At 45.3% G+C, this 23,391-nt stretch overlaps 1 protein-coding gene across 21 annotated transcripts in view; it reads right to left on the bottom strand.

The window, feature by feature from the left end:
- Positions 1–2,904: 2,904 nt before the first annotated feature.
- The window catches only part of TMEM150C (transmembrane protein 150C), a 56,304-nt gene continuing 35,817 nt past the window's right edge, over positions 2,905–23,391 (bottom strand). For 8 of the 21 annotated variants that reach the window (XM_081021120.1, XM_081021137.1, XM_081021139.1 and 5 more), the window contains 7 exons: positions 18,715–18,796; positions 18,069–18,122; positions 16,061–16,093; positions 14,117–14,174; positions 13,590–13,717; positions 8,200–8,377; positions 2,905–5,114 (listed from right to left, as the gene is read on the bottom strand). In XM_081021120.1, coding sequence (XP_080877246.1) covers positions 4,906–5,114; positions 8,200–8,377; positions 13,590–13,717; positions 14,117–14,174; positions 16,061–16,093; positions 18,069–18,122; positions 18,715–18,796 — 742 coding nt within the window. In that variant the 3' untranslated portion in view covers positions 2,905–4,905. Of the gene's footprint in view, positions 5,115–8,199; positions 8,378–13,589; positions 13,718–14,116; positions 14,175–15,853; positions 15,922–16,060; positions 16,094–18,068; positions 18,123–18,714; positions 18,797–19,601; positions 20,026–22,772; positions 23,145–23,391 lie in introns of those variants that run through there. The other 13 variants (XM_081021125.1, XM_081021127.1, XM_081021122.1 and 10 more) reach the window with 7 other exon arrangements.

Below are 23,391 nucleotides of genomic sequence, written 5' to 3'. Positions count from 1 at the left end.
ATCAGGGATGATGGGAATTGTAGTCAGGTTCTTAAGGTAAAGGTAAATGTACGCCTGACCGTTAGGTCCAGTCACGGACGACTCGGGTTGCGGTGCTCATCTCGCTCTATAGGCCGAGGGAGCTGGTGTTTGTCCACAGACAGCTTCCGGGTCATGTGGCCAGCATGACTAAGCCGCTTCTGGCGAACCAGAGCAGCGCACGGAAACGCCGTTTACCTTCCCGCCGGAGCGGTACCTATTTATCTACTTGCACTGGTATGCTTTCAAACTTCTAGGTTGGGAGGAGCAGGGACCAAGCAACGGGAGCTCACCCTGTTGCCGGGATTCGAATCGCCGACCTTCCAATCAGCAAGCGCCACCAGCGAACCACAGTCTTAATTTGCCCCAAATAGGCAAGAGGATGAACAGAACCTGAGAGGCTATTAATTTGTTTGGAAGGATTTTATTTTAAATACATCAATCAAAGTCCAGCGCATGCCAGTTTAGTTTATGAAAGATGTGAGCTTAGAAATATCAAAGTGAAATCAACATGAAGTGCATATTGGGGAATGAAAAATCTACAGGAAAGTGGCTGTTATATGCAAGATTAATCTTAATTGCAACTAAGCTCTCCCTACCTAAACTCCACCAGCCTCTTCATTTAAAGTTTACTACATAATTCCAGTTGTCCTAACTCCATCGCCTTTGACTTCAAGAAAAGACTATTCCAGGAAACTGGCTCCTGTGGTTTTTGATGCATGTTGCTAGAGAGAAGTATGGTGTCCAGGATATAAAAACCACAAAAATCCAAGCATAAAATTAGTCTGCATAAAAATTAAAGAAAAATGTATGACTTCGCTATTTTATCTTTAATCTCATCCTTGGAGCAGAATGATCTATAAAATAAATATTCAAAGCTGTCTGTATAGGCTGAAGCTTCGAAAAAACCTATTTCCATACAAAAGGAACAGTTCTGATAAAGGAGAAGTAAGATCTCCCCAAAACAAGTCACAAATATTAACCAGAGCTGTACAAAAGTTATGTGGAAAGCTTGGCACAGAAAAACCTAAACTAGCACGCAACCAGCAAAGTTTCATTCTCTGTGTGTGTTCCAGAGAAGTTACAGAATAAAAAATCGTTGGAAGAAGCTGCTTGTGTGAAATAGAAATAAAGATAAGATGGAGGTCAGAGAAGAAATTGAAACTTCTCTCTGTACAACACCCCCAAAAATGTGTTTTCTGCTTGGTGATTGGTTCTGTATTATTGAATTACAAGTCACGGGCAGACACACCAAACAGTTTACATGATCCTATCCCATTTGGGGCCCAATGCACAGAATGTATTTTTAAATTGGGCAAGAGACGAGACACATTTCATTTTTTGATAGGGAGATTTTGTTAGGGCTAATAAATTCAAGACGGGTGAAGAGATGCAGGGCCAAATAAGGCCCTCCAGGATACACCCCTCATACCCTCCTAAGTATTTTTGCTGAGTGCAAATGTGGCTGGCACAACCCAGTCAGATAGGTGGGGTACAATTATTATTAAACTCTCATAATGTCTCTCTCTTGCCTAGATGTACAACAGGGGTAGGAAACCTCAGGTCCAGGGGCCAAATGTGGCCCTCCAGACCTTTCAGTTTGGCCCCCAGAACTCTCTAGGTCACCCTCCTCCTTTGCTACCGCCACCCCACTTTTCCTGGGCTACCCCATGGCCTCTCAGTTCAGCCTCTCGCCCTCCTCAAGTGTGTTTGGATGAAGGCTAGAGAAGGGCTTGTGACCCCGTGTCAATAGGATTTCTTTCCACTGAAGTACGTTTAGGATGATGGCTTTAGAAAGTAGATACTTGTGCAATTATGTCCCTCTCCTTCGAAGTCTCTTTGCCCAATAGAATCACTTCTTCACACGGTGCATTGTTAAGACTATGGAACTCGTTACCACAAGATGTTGTGGTGACCATAAACTTGGATGGCGCCAGAAGTGGATTAGACAGGCTACCACTGACTGCTAGTCACAGAGCTTGTGTAGAACATGAGTAGGACGAATGGTGGATTAAATGGGCCTTTGGTTGGGACTTTTCTTATGTTCTTCAATGTTAGACTTTTAAGCTCTTTTGAGCAGGGGGAAGTTCTCTTCCACTATGTCAGGTATCGTGAACGTGGATGGCACATTTGTCGCCCATCCTTGAAGCTGCTTATGTGTCACATGAAGGGAAACATTGATGATGATGATGATGATGATGATTGTTATTTATACCCCGCCCACCCCGCCCAGAGCCGGGCTCAGGGCAGTTAACACCAATAAAATCACAGTAAAAACATAATAGGAGAAAAAAAGGGGGGACCAATTTAAAATACAGCTTAAAATGCAATTTAAAATGCAGCCTCATTTTAAAATAGCCAATAAATCAAGACCATAAGGGGAGGGAAACATAAGGGTCAGACCGAGTCCAAACCAAAGGCCAGGCGGAACAGCTGTCTTGCAGGCCCTGCGGAAAAATGTCAAGTCCCGCAGGGCCCTAGTCTCTTGTGACAGAGCGTTCCACCAAGTCGGGGCCAGTACTGAAAAGGCCCTGGCCCTAGTTGAAACCAATCTAACCTCCTTGAGGCTCAGGACCTCCAAAGTGTTGTTATTTGTGGACCTTAAGGTCCTCTGAGGGGCATACCAGGAGAGGCGGTCCCATAGGTACATGGGTCCAAGGTTCAATCACATCAATTTATTAATAATCCCTCTATGGTTTTGCCTTTGGCCTTGCCTATGGTCCCTAGGTGGTATCTCAGAAAGAAACGCAGTCTTTGGTCTGAAAAAGTTCCTCACCTGAAGTAAAAAAAAATTAGCATCTCCACGCATGCAGCTGCAGAACCTGCGTTCCTGCTCCATCCAACACTCTCTTGAGTGTGCGTACATGTGTAATAAATACTCAACGCTCTCCATAAAAGAAATTTATTTAGTGGTCATGTTTTAGTGTACAGGAATTAAGTCATTGCTCAGCTGTATTGAAATGTGCCATAAGAAATGTACAATATATCACCAAAAAAAGCTTGAATTTCAGCTCGAGTGGTTGCATATCAGGAAAAACAAAAATGAAAAACCTTTCACAAACAGATTTTTTCCTTCCGATAAAATTTCAAAATATAAAATGATACAACGTAAAACATTTTCTTTTTTAAAAAACAACATCACATAATATTTACAGTAAAACACATTTGAACAGAAGCCTATTTTAGCTATGGGTATTTGTGTGCATCTCAGTTGCTGTATGCAGTGTATAAAACTCCTTTGTGTTGGTTTCTCCTCTTACAGCCCCTCCTCCAAACCTACCTTTCTACCTATTGAGACGTTTGTGTACTTTACATAGTGAAGTGGATTTTTTTTAAAAGCAAAATAGTCCATGTCCAACAGCAGACTTCGGCCCAATGCAATCATAGGATACTCTCCCATGTTTTGACCATGCATTCATTTCCAATCTTTTAACTTGGAAGCCCTGAACCAAACCCATGCCCATCAGCAGCAGGAGAAAAGAACTAAGGAATGTTGGCTGCATTTATTTAAAAATGGAGGTGGTCTGTGGGTGAACTTCATTCATCCTCCTCCTAGCCAGCAAATTGTCACCTGCAGTATTTCAGCATGGTTCTGGAAACTGCAAAAGCCCTAACGTTTAGGGGGAAAGGTGGCAACCCTAACCCCTGAGTTTCAGGAGAAGAATGAGAGGTTCCCCTCTCCCCTTCGCCCTGATGCTTTTGTTAGTAGACTAAGCTGCTTTGAGGATTGCCAGCTTTCCCCCTTCCAGCAAGGCCCTTCCGCTTTTAAAAACTCATGCCACGCAATAAGGAGGGAGGAAACGCAATAGCAGGCTGCAGCTTGGGGTTAACCTGTTAAATCTGAATCTGAAGCAGGAGACCTAAGTAGCTGTGGCTCTTCGTCTTCCTTCCACGCATGCACGCACCAGATCCATGCTCCCTCCTCTGTGTGGCAGCTTCAGAGACCTGCTAGCTGCAATTGGCTGGGTAGGGGGTGTGGGGAAGGTGGAAGCAAGGAATGGAGGTACACAGACACTGGAACAGGCACCCCCAACCTTCGGCCCTCCAGATGTTTTGGACTACAATTCCCACCATCCCTGACCGCTGGTCCTGCTAGCTAGGGATCATGGGAGTTGTAGGCCAAAATATCTGGAGGGCGGCAGGTTGGGGATGCCTGCACTAGAAGCTGCAGCTTTCATGTTTCCCAGCAGAGCAACAAATCCAGAAATGAAGGAACTCCCTAGATCGCAGGGACTGGCACAGACTGGGAGCAAATTCCCTGGCGCACTAGGGATGAGAGTGAGGGGAGGCAGCTACCTTTTCTGGAAGCCCTTCCTGCGGTTCAAAATTTGCATTTAAGGGGGGGAGTACAGGAAGGTGATGCAGAGCCAGGCCCTTAGCAACAAAGGCGCCAATCTTGTTCTGAACTGTATTGCAGCTGCACCAAGGAATTTAGAAAACTCCTGCCTCCCACCTTTCCTAGGTCCCCTTAGGGTGGGACTAGACCTCCTAAAGCTGCCGCCACATCCCTTTGCTGCCTCTTCCTTGCAAAACCCACAACATGACACAGAATAGGCTGTGACTGCGTCTTCACCCGCTTCTGCCGGCCAACGATGAGAGGTGCCTGGGGAGATGCTGGTATTACGTTGCATCGCACACTGCGTTGCAAAATACATCATGAGGAAGTGGTGGAAAGAGGCACAGAGGGCGATGGCAGTTCCGTGTCTCTTAAAATGCCTAGTTCTGTGGATTTTTTTTTGGGGGGGGGGAATACTTTTTGGCAACTTGTAGGCGTGGAAAATGAACAAGTATTAAAAAAAGAAAAGGGGGAGGAATAGGACCAGGGGTTCAACCATGTGTCTACGGGAACCTAACGCCACGACAAAAGGAAAGAGAGAGTGGCCTGGGTTACACCTGATCTGTTTGGTACTCGGACGCTTCAGAGAGGCTTTCGGAAAAGCTGAGGAAGTTCTCCTGGTACTCGGAGCAGATGATCTCGAAGCGGTAGTGTCTGAACTCCACAGCAAAGGAGCCAAAGTAGCAGAGGAAGCACATCACCATTCCCCACTGTATCCGTGCAGCGTGCATGTGGAACTTCTGGGACATCAAGATGAAATCTGGAGAGGCGTCAAGGAAAAATGCACAGGAGGCGCTCGAGCACAGGAAGAAGAGAAGAAGAAGAAGAGTTTGGATTTGATATCTCGCTTTATCACTACCCTAGGGAGTCTCAAAGCGGCTAACAATCTCCTTTCCCTTCCTCCCTCACAACAAACACTCTGTGAGGTGAGTGGGGCTGAGAGACTTCAAAGAAGTGTGACTGGCCCAAGGTCACCCAGCAGCTGCATGTGGAGGAGCGGAGACGCGAACCCGGTTCACCAGATTATGAGTCTATCGCTCTTAACCACTACACCACACTGGCTCTCAAGAGAACGTGGATGAGGCTGTCTTACATGCAGGGCTGTGTCAACGCTGTGCTAAAAAATAAAACATTTCGCACCCCGGCAACCCAAATTCTGCACTAAAAAAGTAGAATTCTGTGAGTTGTTTAACTTGAACTTGGATCGCCCTCCCACCAGATGTCAAAGAGAACAACAACTACCAAACTTTTAGAAGACATCTGAAGGCAGCCCTGTTTAGGGAGACTTTTAATGTTTGATGTATTGCTGTATTTTAATATTTGCTTGGAAGCCGCCCAGAGTGGCTGGGGAAGCCCAGCCAGATGGGTGGGGTATAAATAATTATTATTATTATTATTATTATTATTATTATTATTATTATTATTATCTCTTATTTTGCATCATTTATTCTTCACAAGATGCGATGGGAGGGTTGGGCCTTTTCATAACCCATTTGGGTTTTAGTATTCATGGGGAATTCGCAGCTGAAAGAAGCCAAGTAGGGGAGGGGGCCAAGTTTTTCTCCCCTTCCTATGCACCCCATTTGGTATTAAAACAGATCCCCCCCCCTTTGCAGACACCCACTTTATTACACCAGCACACTGATCCATCAAGAGTTCATCATACTTTCGCAAGGCTTATGTAAGGACATTTCAGATGACGTGGGTTGTTTCTTTTACCAGACTCAACTTGCTGCTGTTGTTTTATTAGAGCCTTACCTCTGTCTTCTGAGACCTGCATTAGCAGGAAGAAAAGCATGCAAAAGGGATAATAAGGCTGGCAAGTTTCCAATGCTGTGTGTATGCAAAACAAGGAGATAAGAGATGAGAAAGGAAAGCTAATTTTGCATGTGACGGTGAGGGCACGTTCATAAAAACCGCACCCATTTAATACCGATCTCTGGTTTTGCACCTGTTTTAAACATTAGGAAGAACTTCCTGACAGTAAGAGCTGTTCGACAGTGGAATTTGCTGCCAAGGAGTGTGGTGGAGTCTCCTTCTTTGGAGGTCTTTAAGCAGAGGCTTGACAACCATATGTCAGGAGTGCTCTGATGGTGTTTCCTGCTTGGCAGGGGGTTGGACTCGATGGCCCTTGTGGTCTCTTCCAACTCTATGATTCTATGATTCTACCTCCAAAATTCTGTTCAAGATCTCTGTGCCATGCACCAAAAGAATCTACACAATTTTCATTCAAAGTCATTCCTGCTAATAGCTGTACTGGAAATGGTAGCCTTGTGCGCACAAAAATATATATATACACAAATGAAATCTCACTCAAGACGTGGGAGAGAGAAGCAGGACTATGCTCACTGTCCCACAGTCCCATGCCTGGATCAGGTCTTGTAAAGAAAGCAGGTCTGTGGAGCCTTTGTCCACAAGACCCAAATCAGTGTACAGAGTTCAAGAGCAGAGCCATGTAAGCCATGCTCATGCTTTCCCCACCGCCCTTCACTGACAGCACAAACTCTTTTACCCAGATTTGGCAAACTACAATAGCTGTCCAGTGGGATGAATTTGGCTCAGTGCATCACAAGTTATGTAGGTTGGTACAGTGGTACCTTGGGTTAAGAACTTAATTCGTTCTGGAGGTCCGTTCTTAACCTGAAACTGTTCTTAACCTGAGGTACCACTTTAGCTAATGGGGCTCCCCTCTGCAGCCGCGCTGCCGCTGCGCGATTTCTGTTCTCATCCTGAAGCAAAGTTCTTAACCCGAGGTACTGTTTCTGGGTTAGTGGAGTCTGTAACCTGAAGCGTACGTAACCTGAAGCGTCTGTAACCCGAGGTACCACTGTAGTGTTTTTTAAATATATATATATATAAATAAGAGAACTGCATTTAGAAAAAAAGAGAGAAAGTAAAAAGTGAGTGAGAATGTAACACAGGAAAAAAATACTGATACTTTACCATCCATTCATATACAGATTTGTATATTCTTATTAGCCTAATGCACATATAATTGTCAGTACCCCAATATATTCTGTGTACACCCATTCCAGATACCATTGAATTTATCCAAAGAAAATTAAGTCTATAAGCTGTCGGTTCATATGTTGCTAATGTCACCACTGCTTAAGGGGAATTGTATCTCTGTTCTTTCAAGCCATTAGTATCAGGCTTCTGTAGGTTTGGTATAGTTGAAGAAATTGCGGCCTTCCCTTAAGCATCTGTAAGAGGGATGCTGGGCTCAATAAGCCTTTGATCTGATCCAGCAGCCGCCTTCTTACACTCTTAGGTTATGTTCTTAAAACAGAGCAGTTACTAAAGGGTCACAGAGTATTCATATTATGCATCTTCCCTTGGTCAAAACACATTTTTCATCAGGTCACTAATTTGGGACTTGCTCAGTACAATCCCATATATACTCAGAAATAAACTGAACTTACTCCCAGTTAAGGGTGTATATGATTTCACTCTAGCAGCAGAATTATATGCATTTCTGCCCAGAAGTAAGCCCCATTGTATTTAGTAGGGCTTGCCTTCAGGTACGTTGGTACAGGATCACAACTTAAGGCACAGGACTGCATTGAAAATCCAAGCTTACGTGTTTGGCACACAAAAACCGCCTGCACCAAAATTTAAATTTTAGCGGAATTTATAGTTTCAGAAATGCATAATTTGAACGAGTTCTGGGGATTAGTGTTAAGACTTGCTTTCACAGTACATGTGCTGATATGCACTGCAATGGCAAACTACAGCCTCATGCAAACAGTTCATTGCCTGGAAACTCTAATTTATCAGATCGTGAACTTTCCGCCTTTGAGATGAGAAGTTGGCACCTGGAGAAAATGTGCAGAATTAAAGGATACAAAGGACGACGCAGAGGGTTATCGCTGCCGACAAGACGACTCGTGGGATCCCAGCTTTCCTTCCTTCATTCTTCAAGTTTATTTTGAGCGTTAGGGCAGACTGAATCCAGCAGGCCAGGGTGCCGAAACCAAAGGTCAGGGATGTGCCCACATTATGGATTTCTTCGTCATTCGAAAGCTGCAAAGACAACAGAACTGGTGGCCTTCCTTGATTTGATTGACAGAAAAGGCTCTTGCCCTCAAACCTCCAGATGATTCTGCTTTACATGGTTCTGCTAAGGACCCAGAGCAAACCTGGTCATACTGCCACTGCTGAACTCAACATGCGTGAGAGAATACCTTGATGTGTGGATGACTTTACTTTCCCCTCAATCCTTCAAGGCTGATGGCTCGGAGGCACGCCTAAGGTGGGCAGGTGCAAAAGGAGCTCCTGCACATTTAATATTTGCGCAGAAGAGGGGTTTTCAGCAGGGGTATCTTATCATGCAAGTTACACCTACCAAGCTTCTCTCTTCTGTACAGCTATTAAAAGTTCGGGAGCCCTGTCGTCTTTTGCATCTGACCACCCGAGACGTGCCTGGAGTAAAGAAGGATGGAAGAGCTGGAGAAGAAGAGGAAACATTTCTGCCCTTTCTGAAGCGGATCAGAAGAGGCAACTAAGGTGTTTAAAGTAGGTGTACCAGATGTCCCCGGTTTCCGGGGATAGTCCCCAGATTTGCAAATCTGTCCCTGGGAAACATGGCAATGGCAGCCTCAGCAGCCCGGAGCCAGCCTGGTAGCACAGTTGACTCTGGCTGGCTTCAAGAGCTGCTTGCTGCTGCCGCCGAGGGGGAACCAGGGACGTCCGGCGGTACAGATCTCCTGCCCCCTTCTCCCTTTGTTTTGACAGATCGGGGAGGCTCGGGAGTCGCAGGCAGGTGGCCGTTGCCCAGGAGGGCCGCAAGGTGCGCGGTTTCTCTGCCAGGCAAGGTGCAAGTCCCTTATTTCACACCCTGTGAAACATAAATGCACATAGTTTTTTTAAAAACTGGGAAACCCCATGACTTCTAAGCCTCCCCTGATCAGTCAAAACAAAGAGGGAAGGGGGAAGGAGAATGGGGGAGGCACGGGAGTCACAGACGGTGGCGCGCCGTTGCCCAGTTTTTTAAAAACAGAGCATTTATGTTTCACAGGGTGCAAAAGAAGGGCTTTGCACCTTTATACAATATGCATATTTGCTTGGGCCCAGGGTCTTTTGCCTCACCATCCCCACTACTGACTCCCTGTTGCTACTCAGCTTCAAAATAAATAAATGAAGTGTCCTCGGATTCATTGAAAAAAATCTGGCAACTGTAGTTTAATGCACCCTCCTAAAGAATCCTGTGAACTATAGTCCACTCCTCACAGAGCTACAATTCTCAGCACCCTGAACAGCACCCAGGATTCTTTGGGGAACAGAGGATGTGCTGTTCCACATCCTCTCCCGTAACCCAGTCCTGGTTGGCACCAATAACAGGCTGCAGGGAGTGGCAGGCTTAACATGACCTACGGGCCTCCTGTTGCTATTAATCCACTTAGAAGAATAATTCTACATGAAATGTACTTTCTTTACGACAGCAGGTGGGTTTGGGATTTATAGGAATGGCGGGCTCTTACGCAAGTGGTAGTCAATCCTGCACGCCTCAGCACAAATGCCCTGTTCTCTTATAAATGTGCCATTTCCTTTTATGGGTGTATCATTCCCTACCTCACATCTGCCAAATAAATCATCTCATCTGCCTGGAGCAGCCTGGGCCCTGACATTAAGTGACACCTAAGCCGGGCTTCTGCGGGCATCAGATTTTGGCCCACGAAAACACGGCTTACATTTATTCCGTGACCTGCAGGCCCCTTGGACAGAATCCATGAGAACTGAGCCACTAGCTGTATGGGCTTGATAGGTCTTGCCCTTCTCTCATCAAGCTGCAGAGCATGCAAAAATCTGACGACGTTTCAAAGGCAGCTTGTAATGCAGTGTGATTGGTGGCTGATGATCTTGCTAGGAACACAATAAGACAGGATTCTCCTACTTGCAGCATGCCATCATTTCAGGGGTGCTGGGATATCAGGGTGAAGGGCCTACCTCTATGAGAAGGGCTGAAGGTTAGGTGACCATGCACCTTTCGGATCTACAATTCTACGTTTCTATACAAGACAGGGAGGGAGTTGAGAAACATGAAACTCAAAAGGAGGATGGAGACAGCTTGAAAGAGAAACAGCTGTCTGGAAACACTGAACTTACAGAAACTGCCATCTGGCGGCCAGATGAATCTAGGCAGGAGATCCTTTTAAAGCAGGGAGGGATCCACTCTGCCCTGCATGCTGAAAGCACATGCAATGCACTCTTCTTTAGGGTGCTGAAGAAGAGCAGCACACGATGGGCAAAGGTGCACTGAGATTTTGTCAGGGGCAAAATCTTGGGAATTATAGGGACAGAACTACCTAAAATGTATAGAAACTTATTCATGTATGCGACTATAGCGGCAAGAATGCTACTTGCCCAAAAATGGAAAGAAGAAGAAGTCCCAGCAAAGGAAGAATAGATACAAAAACTTAATGGAATATGCAGAAATGGTGAAACTTACTGGAAGAATAAGAAATCAAGATAACAAACTTTTTACAAAAGAATGGAAATGGTGTATGGAATACTCATGGATAAATTGTAAACAGATAAAAACACTGGCAGGATTATTGTAATAACCTGCAGTTTTGTAAGAGTATACATTTACAGAAGATGAGTAAATGAACAAATTAAGTTAATTTGGATATGCAGAATATGTTATAAATAAATTTAAGGAAAGTGGGTAAGGAAGTCAAGTTTTGAAATGTAAAAATGATTGTAAAATCAGTGAAATGTATAAATTTGAAAAGTGTGTGTGTGTGTGTGTGTGTGTGTGTGTGTGTGTGTAAAGATATTTTGCCAGGTGGGGAAGAGGAGTCATTTAAGAGTACGGTAGAAGAGAAGGGAGCCACAGAAGAAGGGACATTACCATCGTTTAGGGCACAGTGCTATAATCCCCGGGAACACACCCCAGAAGCCATAGGATACAGGCGATCTCTCCCACAGAGAAGGAGGTCTGCAGGCAGTGAAGGAGTCGATACGATACAATATGGTATCTTTATTGTCATTGTCCCATACAGAACAATGAAACTGAAAAATCTACATAAGACATTCAAAACCCCTAAAAACTCTGAAACGCCATTTTAAAATACAATATATTGTCCTTGACCTGTCTTTAATGTGACATGGAAACTTCTGCCACCCTTGCTGCTCTGTTGTCGGTGCTCCAACAGCCACAATGGCAATAAGGGGTGTTCAAGGGGTGTGATGGGGCAGAAGTGGGGAGGTTTTCGGAGCCACTGAACCAAGAATGCTTGTTCCTTTGGCACACAGTCAGAGAGAGAAAAAGGAGGGTGAAATATTCCAGCCCTATAGCTGGCATACTAATTTCCTCTGCAACTTTCTCCTCCCCACCCTCCATCCTGGTCACTATGAGGTCAGTAGGGTTTGGGGTTTAGAGGTTCTTCCAGCACAGATACTCCTTTCCCTATCATAATAGAATAACTCTGTTCTAGACATTTACTGTAGATTATTATTAACAGGCTATTGAACTAGAAACTAATGAGACAATGCCTTAATTCAGACACACTGACAAAACATGGCTGTTTCACTGTTTAATCATTAACAAACAAACAGACCATCGTTTGTGGTGTCACAAGAAAAAGCAGCAATGAGCCTTGTGATCGCATAGTGTGAAAGGAAAGATTATCTGATGGGGGACAGATTAAATCTGAAGGCAGTCCTGTATCTGGAAGCTTTTAACATGCGGTGTTCTGTTGTGTTCTTGTATATTCTGTTGGCAGCCGCCCAGAGTGGCCCATGTGAACTTAACAAAGTTTCACATTTTGGGTTCTGTTGCAGACCTGACATATGTTTTAATTTGTAAACTATTTGAATCACCACATTTGTAAACTTCCTAATGGCTCATGGCCGAAACAAATAACTGAATCCGGCCGAAGTATTCTGTATAAATGGGGAACTGGCAGGTTTCCAAGATGTTGTTAGAATCTTAACTGCCATCAGCGCCAGCCAGCACAGCCAGGGATTATGGGGATGTAGTACGTTGAAATAAATAAATTAAGGTCTTATGTATATAATAAAGGTTCATAAATGTACCAAGCAAACACGTACATAGATATATAGGCCACATGTCTGAAGCTGCACAGGAAAGCAGCCATGGAGCCATTTTGACTCCCAGGCTGACCAGGTGTTTTCTCTGCAAGGTCAAATGGAAAAGCCTCCCCACTGTCTTTTCCTTCACAAATCCTGTCTTGAGGGTATGTCTGTGTTTGAATAGGGTGTAAGCCTGCGACCTGGCCCAGGAACTAAATATTTATCATTACAAAAGACTGGCCAGGCTCCCCAGGCAATCCAATCCAGTAACCTGCCAGACAGGAGATAAACAATGACAGGAGAAAAACAACATTCAAATTTCTGTTTTAGACCGCCTTTTCTGTGATGTAGGTATGATGTATCTGAGGGGTGGTCTTAGGTTACACCCCTTCTGTGATGTATGTATGATGTTTCTGGGGATGGTCTTGATCTACAGGGTGGCAATTTCAAAAGTCCATATAAGGCCTTGCGTGCCATTGTTCTGGGTTCCTCCTCCTTTCCTGTGGGTGAGGGGAGCACCCTGTGGCAACAGATCAATAAAGATCAAGCTTACAAGCTGCTTTGCTTCTCAATAGTCTCTGGTTGGCCTCTGATTTTTTTTTTGCTTGTACATATCAACAGCAACATGCGATTGCATGTGTTTCGATTCCACTTGGAATGTGACAACAGAAGGGTGGTCTAGAAACATTAAAAAGACGCCTGTATATGCCAGGTACAGATCTCTGGGGCAGGGCGCATCTTTTGCATGCAGAATATACCAGGTTCGACCCCTGGCTTGTCTAGTTGAAAATGGCAGGTGATGGGAAAGACCTCAACGTGGGACTTGGAGAGTCACTCCCATTCAGGACAGACAAGAGGTAGGGAAGATTTTTCAATCGAGGGCCACATTTCCTTCTGGGTGCCCTTCTGGAGGCCAAATGTCAGTGGCGGGAGGAGACAGATAAAAGCAGCAGAGCAATGGATATAAAGGATACCTTTGTAGCATAGGCTAGTTTGTACGCTCACACCTTTCTCTATCCTTCATCCAGGCAAGTAAGAGGTATTATCAAGAGACCACAGACACATTCCTGCCAAAAAACGCTCACGGAAGGTGCAAAGAGGTCTGGTGAGGGGCGTGGCTTAGGGAGAGAGTCAGTTATTGGGGAAGATGAGAGAGAGAGAGAGAGAGAGAGAGAGAGAGAAAGAACACACACAATACCTGGAAATTGCCCAGCAAAGTCATTCCGAAGGAGGCCAAGCACAACGCCACCAGGCCGCTCACATTGAGCCAGGGATTCAAAACTTTTGGTTTTAGCTGAATAAAGCGAAGGACAGCCACGACAAGCGCTGAAATGAGGAACGAGAACGTGACACTCATGCACAATTATGACTCCAAACGTCAATATAATTCTAGGTCCAAACAGGTCTGCCAGACAGGTTTACAAATGCACCCACCACAGCCTGGCTATGGAACTTGAGAAGTGCAAAAGGATCCGCCCTCTTTTAATTCTGGGGCAGCGGACTTGCAAGAGCCTCCCTCCTAAGTTATTTCTTGGTCAGTCAAAAGCAACGACACCCGGAACAATTAAGACCTGAAAGGACCCTAGAAGCCTCTCTCCCATTAACCATCTCCACTGTGGTTGAATCTTGCTTACAAAGGATGACCCAGAAGCAAAGGCAGCCAGGCCTTTGGTACTTTTAACAGTGGTGTAGGAAAAGGAATTTTGGTAGCTCCAGTTTACATACCTGCCAAACTCCCTTCTTCTACACATAGGTGCCCTGCACTCCTTTGGATCTGGTCACCCTATATTTGAAACAGCATACCATAAACTTTTGTCAGAAGAGTCTTCCTTGTATATATGTAGACTGGAGGTAGCCAATGGGCAGCCTTCTAGATATTTTGGACCACAGCTCCCATCAGCCTTAACTAGCATAGCCAATGACCCAGAGGCCATTCTTACACATCCCAGGTAACCAGGTGAGCGCAGATTTATAAGCCTGCTATAGGGCTACTACGGCTCAGCTCCTAACCCTAGCAAAGAAATACTGACCATCAATTAAAAGAAGGGTTGTGAACGTTATCTAACAAATGGTACATTATCACCTTTATTATATGCATAATCAAATTATTGTTGTGCTCACACACATGCAGGATTTAAAGCAGTAGAAACTGATAGCAAGTGTCATGAAAATAAAAACAAATATTGCCTGAAAAATGAGATGATTAAAAACAAACAAGCAAAAATATACGGTGACTATAATGTTTCACTATGTGGATATTTTACACAACCTTTGCATATGTTATTTTATAGTAGGGGTGGATAACTTTTTTGGGCTGCGGGCCTCTGAGGGCTACATGTCAAGGTGAGCAAAGGCCAAAGTGGAAAAGAAGTATGGGAAAACAAATGCTGTTGCTGTTATGTTGTTGTTGTTACAAATTTTGGTGGGTCTTATGGGTGGATCCCAAAAATATTTGGCATCATAAAATTGCAGAAGGAAACCTGCAAAAATTGTCCTTTTAAAAAAAAAAAAAACCAGACTTTTTTTAAATGAACAAATTTGAAGTGGCCTTGGGAGGCCACAAAAAATCTTTCGGCATTGCAGTATCGCATCTGAGAACCTATTGGAGCAGTCTGTAAAAATGTTTTAAAAATAAATGGAATTTTTTGGAGGGGCTTTAACGCTACAAAAAAAAATCATTTGGCACCATAGCACTACAAATTAAAAATGACAAACTTACAGGGGGGGGGGTGTCTCAAGAGCCACAAAACCTCTTGCGGGTCTGGATCTTGCCTGCGGGCCATGGGTTAGCCACCCCTGTTTTACAGGTCAAGTTCTCAGAGGCAGTAAATATGTTGGAGCAGCTTTGAGGGGACTTGGCTAAGTGATGTTGGGTTGGCCCCCAAGAACATTATCATTCCTACAATGGGCACATTGCTGCAAACTGCCTGAAATTTTAATTAACAACACAGTGTAGTGTCGCTCCAGGGCATTGTGGGAAATTTAAAATGGCAGCCAGCTCTGCTGCTAAGTAAACCCCAAACCCAGGTAGGTGTCAGAGGTGGTCGGCCATGCCCAAAGATGTTAGATTCTGCCAAGCCTAAAACCTGCATCTGAGCTAAATAACTTGAGATTAGGTAGGGTTTCCTACGATTGGTTGCTCCTCCATTAAAGAAACCCTGCATGCAGAAATCCAGCATGTCAGGAAGAAGGGACTTAGTCTAGCCTTCTCCCTGACATTCTAATCTTCTGTGTTGAAAGATTTCAATTCTTTTTATGAAGGAGGAGTCCCCCACATGACCTTCAGTCTCAGGTAGTCCAGCCCAAACACCCCGCTCAGTGAGAACTAAGCCAGAATAGCTGCAGATTACTGGGCCTCGCCTTGACAACATTTACTGAGCTGAACCTGGTGATTCGCTAACACAAATTAGAAGAGACAAAAAAATAAAAGAAGAAGCCAGACATTCTCCATGCAACGCCTACCTAGAAATGCTGCCATGTTCATGACTTGGCTAAACACACAGCTTGCAGGAGGGGCGTCACCTGCAATACTTCAAAAATATAATGCGCATCATTGTAATTCAACTAAGCCTGCAACAGAGATGCATAAATCAGTAAAATCGTCCACTGGTTTAAAAATGGGCCTTATTTGGGGGGAAAGACATAAAGGATGGAAAGTGACTTCATTACCTTATATAAGGAGGCTTTTGGGGACCTTCCTTCCTAAGGGATGAAAAAAAGAAATGAATCATACACAAGTCAGAATTGCAGGGCTGGTTACTGAATGTTACTGAATGTGATTTAGTTTAGAAGAGGAATGGAGAACCTGTGTGGCTCTCCAATGGTTGGACTCCAATCCCACCATCACCAGCCAGCTTGGACAATGGTCAGGGATGATGGAAGTTATAGCCCATGGGTAGGCAAACTAAGGCCCGGGGGCCAGATCCGGCCCAATCGCCTTCTAAATCCGGCCCACAGACAGTCAGGGAATCAGTGTGTTTTTACATGAGTAGAATGTGTCCATTTATTCAAAACGCATCTCTGGGTTATTTGTGGGGCCTGCCTGGTGTTTTTACATGAGTAGAATATGTGCTTTTATTTAAAATGCATCTCTGGGTTATTTGTGGGGCATAGGAATTAGTTCATTTCCTCCCCCAAAATATAGTCTGGCCCCCCACAAGGTCTGAGGGACAGTGGACCAGCCCCCTGCTGAAAAAGTTTGCTGACCCCTGTATATAGCCCAACCACATTGGGAGGGCTGCTGGTTCCTGATCCCTGAATTAGACCTGCCTGCAGTGACAGACTCCCTCTACCTAATGGGTGTGTATATGTGTGTGCAACACCAAACCATTTGCCAAATTTAAAAGGGAACCGGTGGTGTTGGGTCAATCCAATCTGCAGAGCTTGTGACAGACAGTAGAAGCAATGCTAGTGGTCTTCCATTTGATGCCTTCGTTGCTACTGGTCAACGCCAGGCAGGGCTGACCAATCCATGAGGCAAGGTGAGGCTACCGTCTCAGGCGGAAGAATCCACAGGGACAGCAGATCCCAATGTAGATCTTTATTCAGGGCCGGCCCAACCAAGAGGCAAGGTGAGACAACTGCCTCAGGTGGCAGAATCCACAGGGGCAGCAGAACCTAATGCCAATCTTTCTTTTCCCCCTTGTTCTTGATGTAGATCTTCCCTCACCTCTTCTTCCCTAATGTGAGAAAGGTGCCATTTTCGGATCTGCCTCAGGTGCCAAAATGTTTTGGGCCGGCCCTGACAACAGGCTGCTTTGGACAGTTGTCTCAACTGTGACTAAAGCTGCAGGCAGCAGCAGCACAAGGGACAGCCAGCAGGGAAGGGTGAGAAAGGCTGTCATGGTCATGGATGGAATGGGGGTTTCCTTGCTGGCCCTCGCCTGCATGCTACCTAGGAAGGGGATGTGGCAAGGTTGTCTCCTGCTTCCCCCACCTGGGCAGGGGCTTCTGCTGTTCTGCTTTAGCTGTCATTTTAATGGGAGGCACTAATTCAGGCCAATGCAGGGTTCATCGGGTGCAGTAGGTAACCAAGACTGGCTCCATCGTCTGCACCACTGTTTTGCAACTGGCTGCAGCTGGTGGACTTCTGAGCTCTGGTTTTAAAAAAAGCAAAAGGTGGCTCATTCAAGCCTGACCTACTCTTCCTTTTAAAAAAGAAAACGTGCTAGTAGTAGATTGCAAGAAAAGGAAGGTGCTATTAGCAGACTGCAAAATCAAGCAGAGTAACTTTCAATTCATAAGGAACTCTGCACTGTTTCCACTCATTTCTTCCATTGCTTCTATTTACATTGCTGTTTGGTGGATAACACCCTAGGCCAGTGATGGCCAAACTTGGCCCTCCAGCTGTTTTGGGACTACAATTCCCATCATCCCTGACAACTGGTCCTGTTAGCTAGGGATGATGGGAGTTGTAGTCCCAAAACGGCTGGAGGGCCAAGTTTGGCCATCACTGCCCTAGGCTATTAGCCGAGAGCATCGCTGTGTAAAGTCAGCTAAAAGGATTATATGATGAAATTCCAGGGAAACTAATTCTGCTTCTCTGTAGGGGTCAGCAGAATAGGGCTCCCAACAGTGCTTTGAGTTCATGTGCTGAAACTCACCCTGATGAATTGATTCTATGAAGCATAATGGACTGTGTCATTAGAAAGTAAGATTTAAAATATATATATATTACCTGTCCAGCACATTTAGCGGAATAATGTTGTTGTCTTCTACTGCTATAAAATACCTGCCAAAAAAGGAAGGAAGACATTTAGACAATTCTAAATGAGGGGGAAAAAGGGATGCGGGTGGCGCTGTGGGTTAAACCACAGAGCCTAGGGCTTGCCGATCAGAAGGTTGGCGGTTCGAATCCCCGCAACGGGGTGAGCTCCCGTTGCTCGGTCCCTGCTCCTGCCAATCTAGCAGTTCGAAAGCACATCAAAGTGCAAAGAGATAAATAGGTACCACTCTGGTGGGAAGGTAAACGGTGTTTCCGTGTGCTGCTCTGGTTCGCCAGAAGCGGCTTAGTCATGCTGGCCACATGACCCGGAAGCTGTATGCCGGCTCCCTCGGCCAATAAAGTGAGATGAGCGCCGCAACCCCAGAGTCGGCCACGACTGGACCTAATGGTCAGGGGTCACTTTACCTTTACCTAAATGAGGGGTGGGATGTCAGGGGTAATTCCTGGAAGAAGGCAAGTTGTTCAGCAGAATGGCAGAACAATGTTCTTCCAGGAAAGAACTGTTCATCCTGAAGCATGCCAAGACCCCTTGACTAATGTCGCTCCAAAGAAAATTATTCCACCCAGAAACCATAAAAGATCTACAAAGGTCACTTACACAATCCACAGTCCTGCTGAGGTAAACAGTGTCAACACAAGAGGTAAGAACATCCATACGCTGCATTTCTTCCCATCCATGCCTGACAGGAACAAAGAGAACAGAAATGAAACATGGCAAATGTGAGAACTTGTGGCCTTTTCTTACCTCAACGAGAAGATATACAATGCTCTCTATATACTCAAAATGGTGACATTCTTCGCCCAACTTGCAAATTACTATTAATCCCATTTTAAACCTGCCTTTCCTCCCAGGAGCTACATGGAGCTTAGTCTGTTTTATGCCTGGACACACCTATTGTCGCACCTTCAGGTGCCACCATAACTTCACAGTGTTCAAAAGGCTAATTGTTATTCTACCTAGGTAAAGAGGAAGATGGACAATTGCTTTTCTGCCACCCATCCTTAAAACAGGAACAACTCTTTCCAGTCTTCCCATAGCCTCCCAAAATGTCTGGTGAGATGTCACATGAGAAGCACATGAGCAGAGTAAAGAGTGAACTGAATTGTTGGGGGGGCGCACCCACACCCCACCCCACCCCGCCCTTCTTCCTAGCCAAATCCTGAGAGGCGGGCCTTGTTACCTCAGGTTATGGTTCCTTGGAAGATGCACTAATTAAACTCATGTACAGCACTCAATGCACATTTCACACAAATTGCAACTGATTGCAAATTTGCATAATAAGCAGAAAGGTTTGGGTTTTTTGGCCTGATCTGCATCTAATCACATTTTTCAGTCTCTAGTTACATTCCCTTCCCCTTAGTCATCATCTATTATTTCCTTCTGTTCCCACACAGTTCCCTGCCAGAAATGTCAATATTCTGCAAAAATAATAATGAGAGAACACGCTAACCGAGGCTGTTTATTGCTACATTTTCTATATGCACCTTTTTTTGTTGATTGGCATGCTTTATGATGAGCACAGAGTTTTGAGTTCTCAGTGCGATTTTCACGCTTGGTGTCGAATAAGCAAGACGCAAGTCATCCTGGAAAACCGCTTTCCTCCAGATCCCTCTACCCCAATCCTCGAAGCCAATGAATTCATTAATAAAGTTAATGGAATCTGTCACTCGAGTACCAGGAGACATGTCAGCAGGGACAAAAGTCAATTTCTCTACGCTTCTAGCTTCCTTGCAAAGAAATATCTGCCTAGGATGGATTTTACTTCAGTATCATGCAGCAAGCACTAAGTGCCCTCCCTGAAGCCTGCAGCAATTTAGCCATCTCTTCCAAGCTTGCTGCTTTGGGATATGCGCCACTTTCTATTCTTTCCATTGTGACCATTTTCAGCACATTCAAACCCCCCCCCCCCAAAATACTCATCAACTTCTTAATTGGTTTCAAACATTCCTCCACTATATCCTGACTAATATTCATAGCATCATTTCACGCAAGATACCACTGTTGTTCATTTTCTTCCCAGAAGCACAAATAAAGAGGGAGTGAGACAGTGCTTTTTTTCTAAAAAAAAATATGTTTACAGTACTCTAAAAAATATTTGACTCAAGAAAACCACCATTTTATCGTTCAAATTTGGGGGGGGGGGGAATACAGTAAATGGACAAATCACAAAGATTCACAAAATGTTTAGGGGTATTCGTACCCTTGTGTACCCCCAGAAAAAAAGCACTGGAGTTAGATATTAAGATTTCAGAAAACTGAGGCCAAGTTAACAAATGCAAAACCCAGTGCTTGCTGCCTGCTACATATTGGCCTGGTTCACAAGACACACTAAATCCTGGCTTAGCAAGAATGCATGAACATGCAGACACCCGTATAGATGCTCACAGCCAGTTTGTTCCTCCCCAGTTACTTCAACTGATGTGATGTGCTGAGCTAAATCAAAGTTTGGCTTAGAATGCCATCTAAACTGGGATTTGTGGCGAAGCTCTATTTTCACTAACCATGAGCTGTAACCAAAAGAAGCAAAACACTTGTGAGCTTTTGCAAACCAGCTCACTGACTGCTTCAAGAAGTCGAAATTCACCTTTGTGTAGAGGTAAGAAAGACACAGCTACTTCCCTGGCACACATATAAGGTTGTTGCATCCCAGGCCCTGATGCATGAAGACTTGATTTTGTGCAAGCCTCTGCTTCACACACACACACACACACACACCTAGGAGTAAATATTCCAAGATCTTGAATGCAAAATATTCCTGAACTCTGGGAGATTAAATGTGGTAATGCCCATAAGTACCTCCCAGAAGGCAAAAATGCAACGTCATACCCTTTTGTTCTGTGTTCAATAATTCTCAAAAAATTCTGCCCTCTAAGGGGCAACTTAAATAAATGGTCAAAAGAAGAGCACTTTGCCAGTAGACATGGCCAGACTGCATAAAGGCACAGAGTTCATTAGTACCAAAACAAAAAATTGCCTTCCCCGTTAGATTCACTTCCTCTGCCCCTTCTGCTCATGGGCATTTTTCAACGAGTTCCCCCCACACCTGCGGTTGTTCAACGTTCGGCGTAAACAAATGACCATGAAACTTGCCTTCCTTTCTGGCAGACAAACCATGCTTAGCAAAACTTGGCTTCCTTCTGCAAACCACGCTAGAAGGAACCAAACATTTGCAAGCGAAAAAAATATATTACCTATTTCATCCTGCGAATGAAAAGTGGGGTCTTCCCCAAACGGTCACATTTTTTTAAAAAAATGAAAATCTGATGGCACCGTTTCAGTTCTAGACGCAGCCCAGAAGCTCTTCTGTGGCTTCATCCCATGCTGATGATGGGAGCAACATGGGGCAGATCACAGGTCCCCCCACATCCCTCCAGGCCTGTCTGATTTCCTCCTCCTTCCTACAAATCCTTTAAAATGTCACAGCAGCAACAGCAGCGCTTTGGGATGAAGCCGGGGGGGGGGGACACCTCCCACACTGCAATCTATTGTGACATTCTGGAATTTTGTTTCTTACAGCCAGTAGTTATTTTGCTTTTTGTGTGTTTCGCGGGCAAAAAAAATGAAGCGACGGTACTCCTATATTGATAAGAGTGCGGTGGGTAGCAGCAGAAAATGGCTGCCACAGCCATTTTTTTTTTTAAAAAGGGAGATGACTTACTCCAAACCTACGAGATAATTAGCTGTCAACTTTTCCCTTTTCTTGCGAGGAATCCTATTCGAAATAAGGGAATTTCCCTTAAAAAAAGGAAAACGTTGACAGCTATGACGAGATTGCCTTATCTCACACATGCCCACTCAAAATTCCTTCGATGGGGGGGCGGGATTGGCACACATACGTAACAACCGTCCCACATTTGTTAGAACTTAAGTTGTTTTCCCAGTAGCAATGTATGGAAGTGAGAGCTGGACCATAAAGAAGGCTGATCGCCGAACAATTGATGCTTTTGAATTATGGTGCTGGAGGAGACTCTTGAGAGTCCCATGGACTGCAAGAAGAGCAAACCTATCCATTCTTAAGGAAATCAGCCCTGAGGGCTCACTGGAAGGACAGATCCTGAAGTTGAGGCTCCAAGACTTTGGCCACCTCATGAGAAGAGAAGACTCCCTGGAAAAGACCCTGATGTTGGGAAAGATGGAGGGCACAAGGAGAAGGGGATGACAGAGGACAAGATGGCTGGACAGAGTTTCTTGAAGCTACCAGCATGAGTTTGACCAAACTGAGGGAGGCAGTGGAAGACAGGAGTGCCTGGCGTGCTCTGGTCCATGGGGTCACGAAGAGCCGGACACGACTAAACGACTAAACAACAACAAAGTCATTTAGTGTCGCAGCAGCTGCACTTTGCAACTCCCCGCTTATTGAGATCAAGCTCATACTCTTCGCGGCGCCTGTTAAAAACATTCCTAACCAGACATTTAGAAAGCGGAGGGCATTTTAAGCTGCTTCAGTATTTTAACTTTTGCATGTTATAAAGCAGGGCTGTTCATTTCCCTCCATCTTCACCCGCTTTGTGGGGTTTATGACACTCTTCAACACAAGTTTTGTGTTGCAATGCACGAAGTCCCTACAGATCCCCTGGGATAGCGGCGACTGCGCAGTCACCGGGGGAAAGCCACCTACGCCGGGGGGGGGGGGTAGACCATCGTGCAACCTCAACCTTTGTTGTGGGGCGAGCTCACATGCAAGGCTTTGGCCCTGCCGTCTACCCGACTGGAGCCTCGAAGGCGCCTCTCTCTCTCCTTCGCTCTCTGCCATGTGCTCTGTGCGTTCAGGGTGGGGTGGGGCGCGCAAAAGGCTAAAAATGGCGCTCCACCAGTTCTTTTTTCTGGGCTATGCGGGGGCCAAGTTCAGTTAATGGCTTGGGCCCCCTCAGGCCCGTCTCCCAGAGCACTGAGGCAGAGAGAAGGGTGCGCATGGGTGAGTGGCGAAAGAGGGAAAACTGAGAAGGGCATTTCAGCTCTCAAATCAGTAGGCCACACAGATGCCTGCAACATGGCAAGGTGTGCATGCGCGTGCACAATTTCAGTCAACGAAGCATTGACTTGGAGCTTCCTACGGGCCCAGAATGCAGCTTTCAGACTATGGTGCCTGGTTGCGATGCAATTCTCTGGCCATGTTAGTTGCCACTGAAAAGCATCTCTCCTGTGGCCTAGTCCCATGTTGCCTTGGCAACGCAGTTGAGGTCTAATCGCAAGAAATCGCCACAGGTCTCACAAGCGGCCAGGTTGCTCACGGGGGGCAAGTTGGTTTTTGAGCATATTACACCGACCCTGGCC

The sequence above is a fragment of the Podarcis pityusensis genome (assembly GCF_964106645.2).
Source record: "Podarcis pityusensis genome assembly, chromosome: 9".
In the NCBI taxonomy this organism is placed as follows: domain Eukaryota; kingdom Metazoa; phylum Chordata; class Lepidosauria; order Squamata; family Lacertidae; genus Podarcis; species Podarcis pityusensis.
This window is presented reverse-complemented; position numbering and strand designations above follow the sequence as displayed.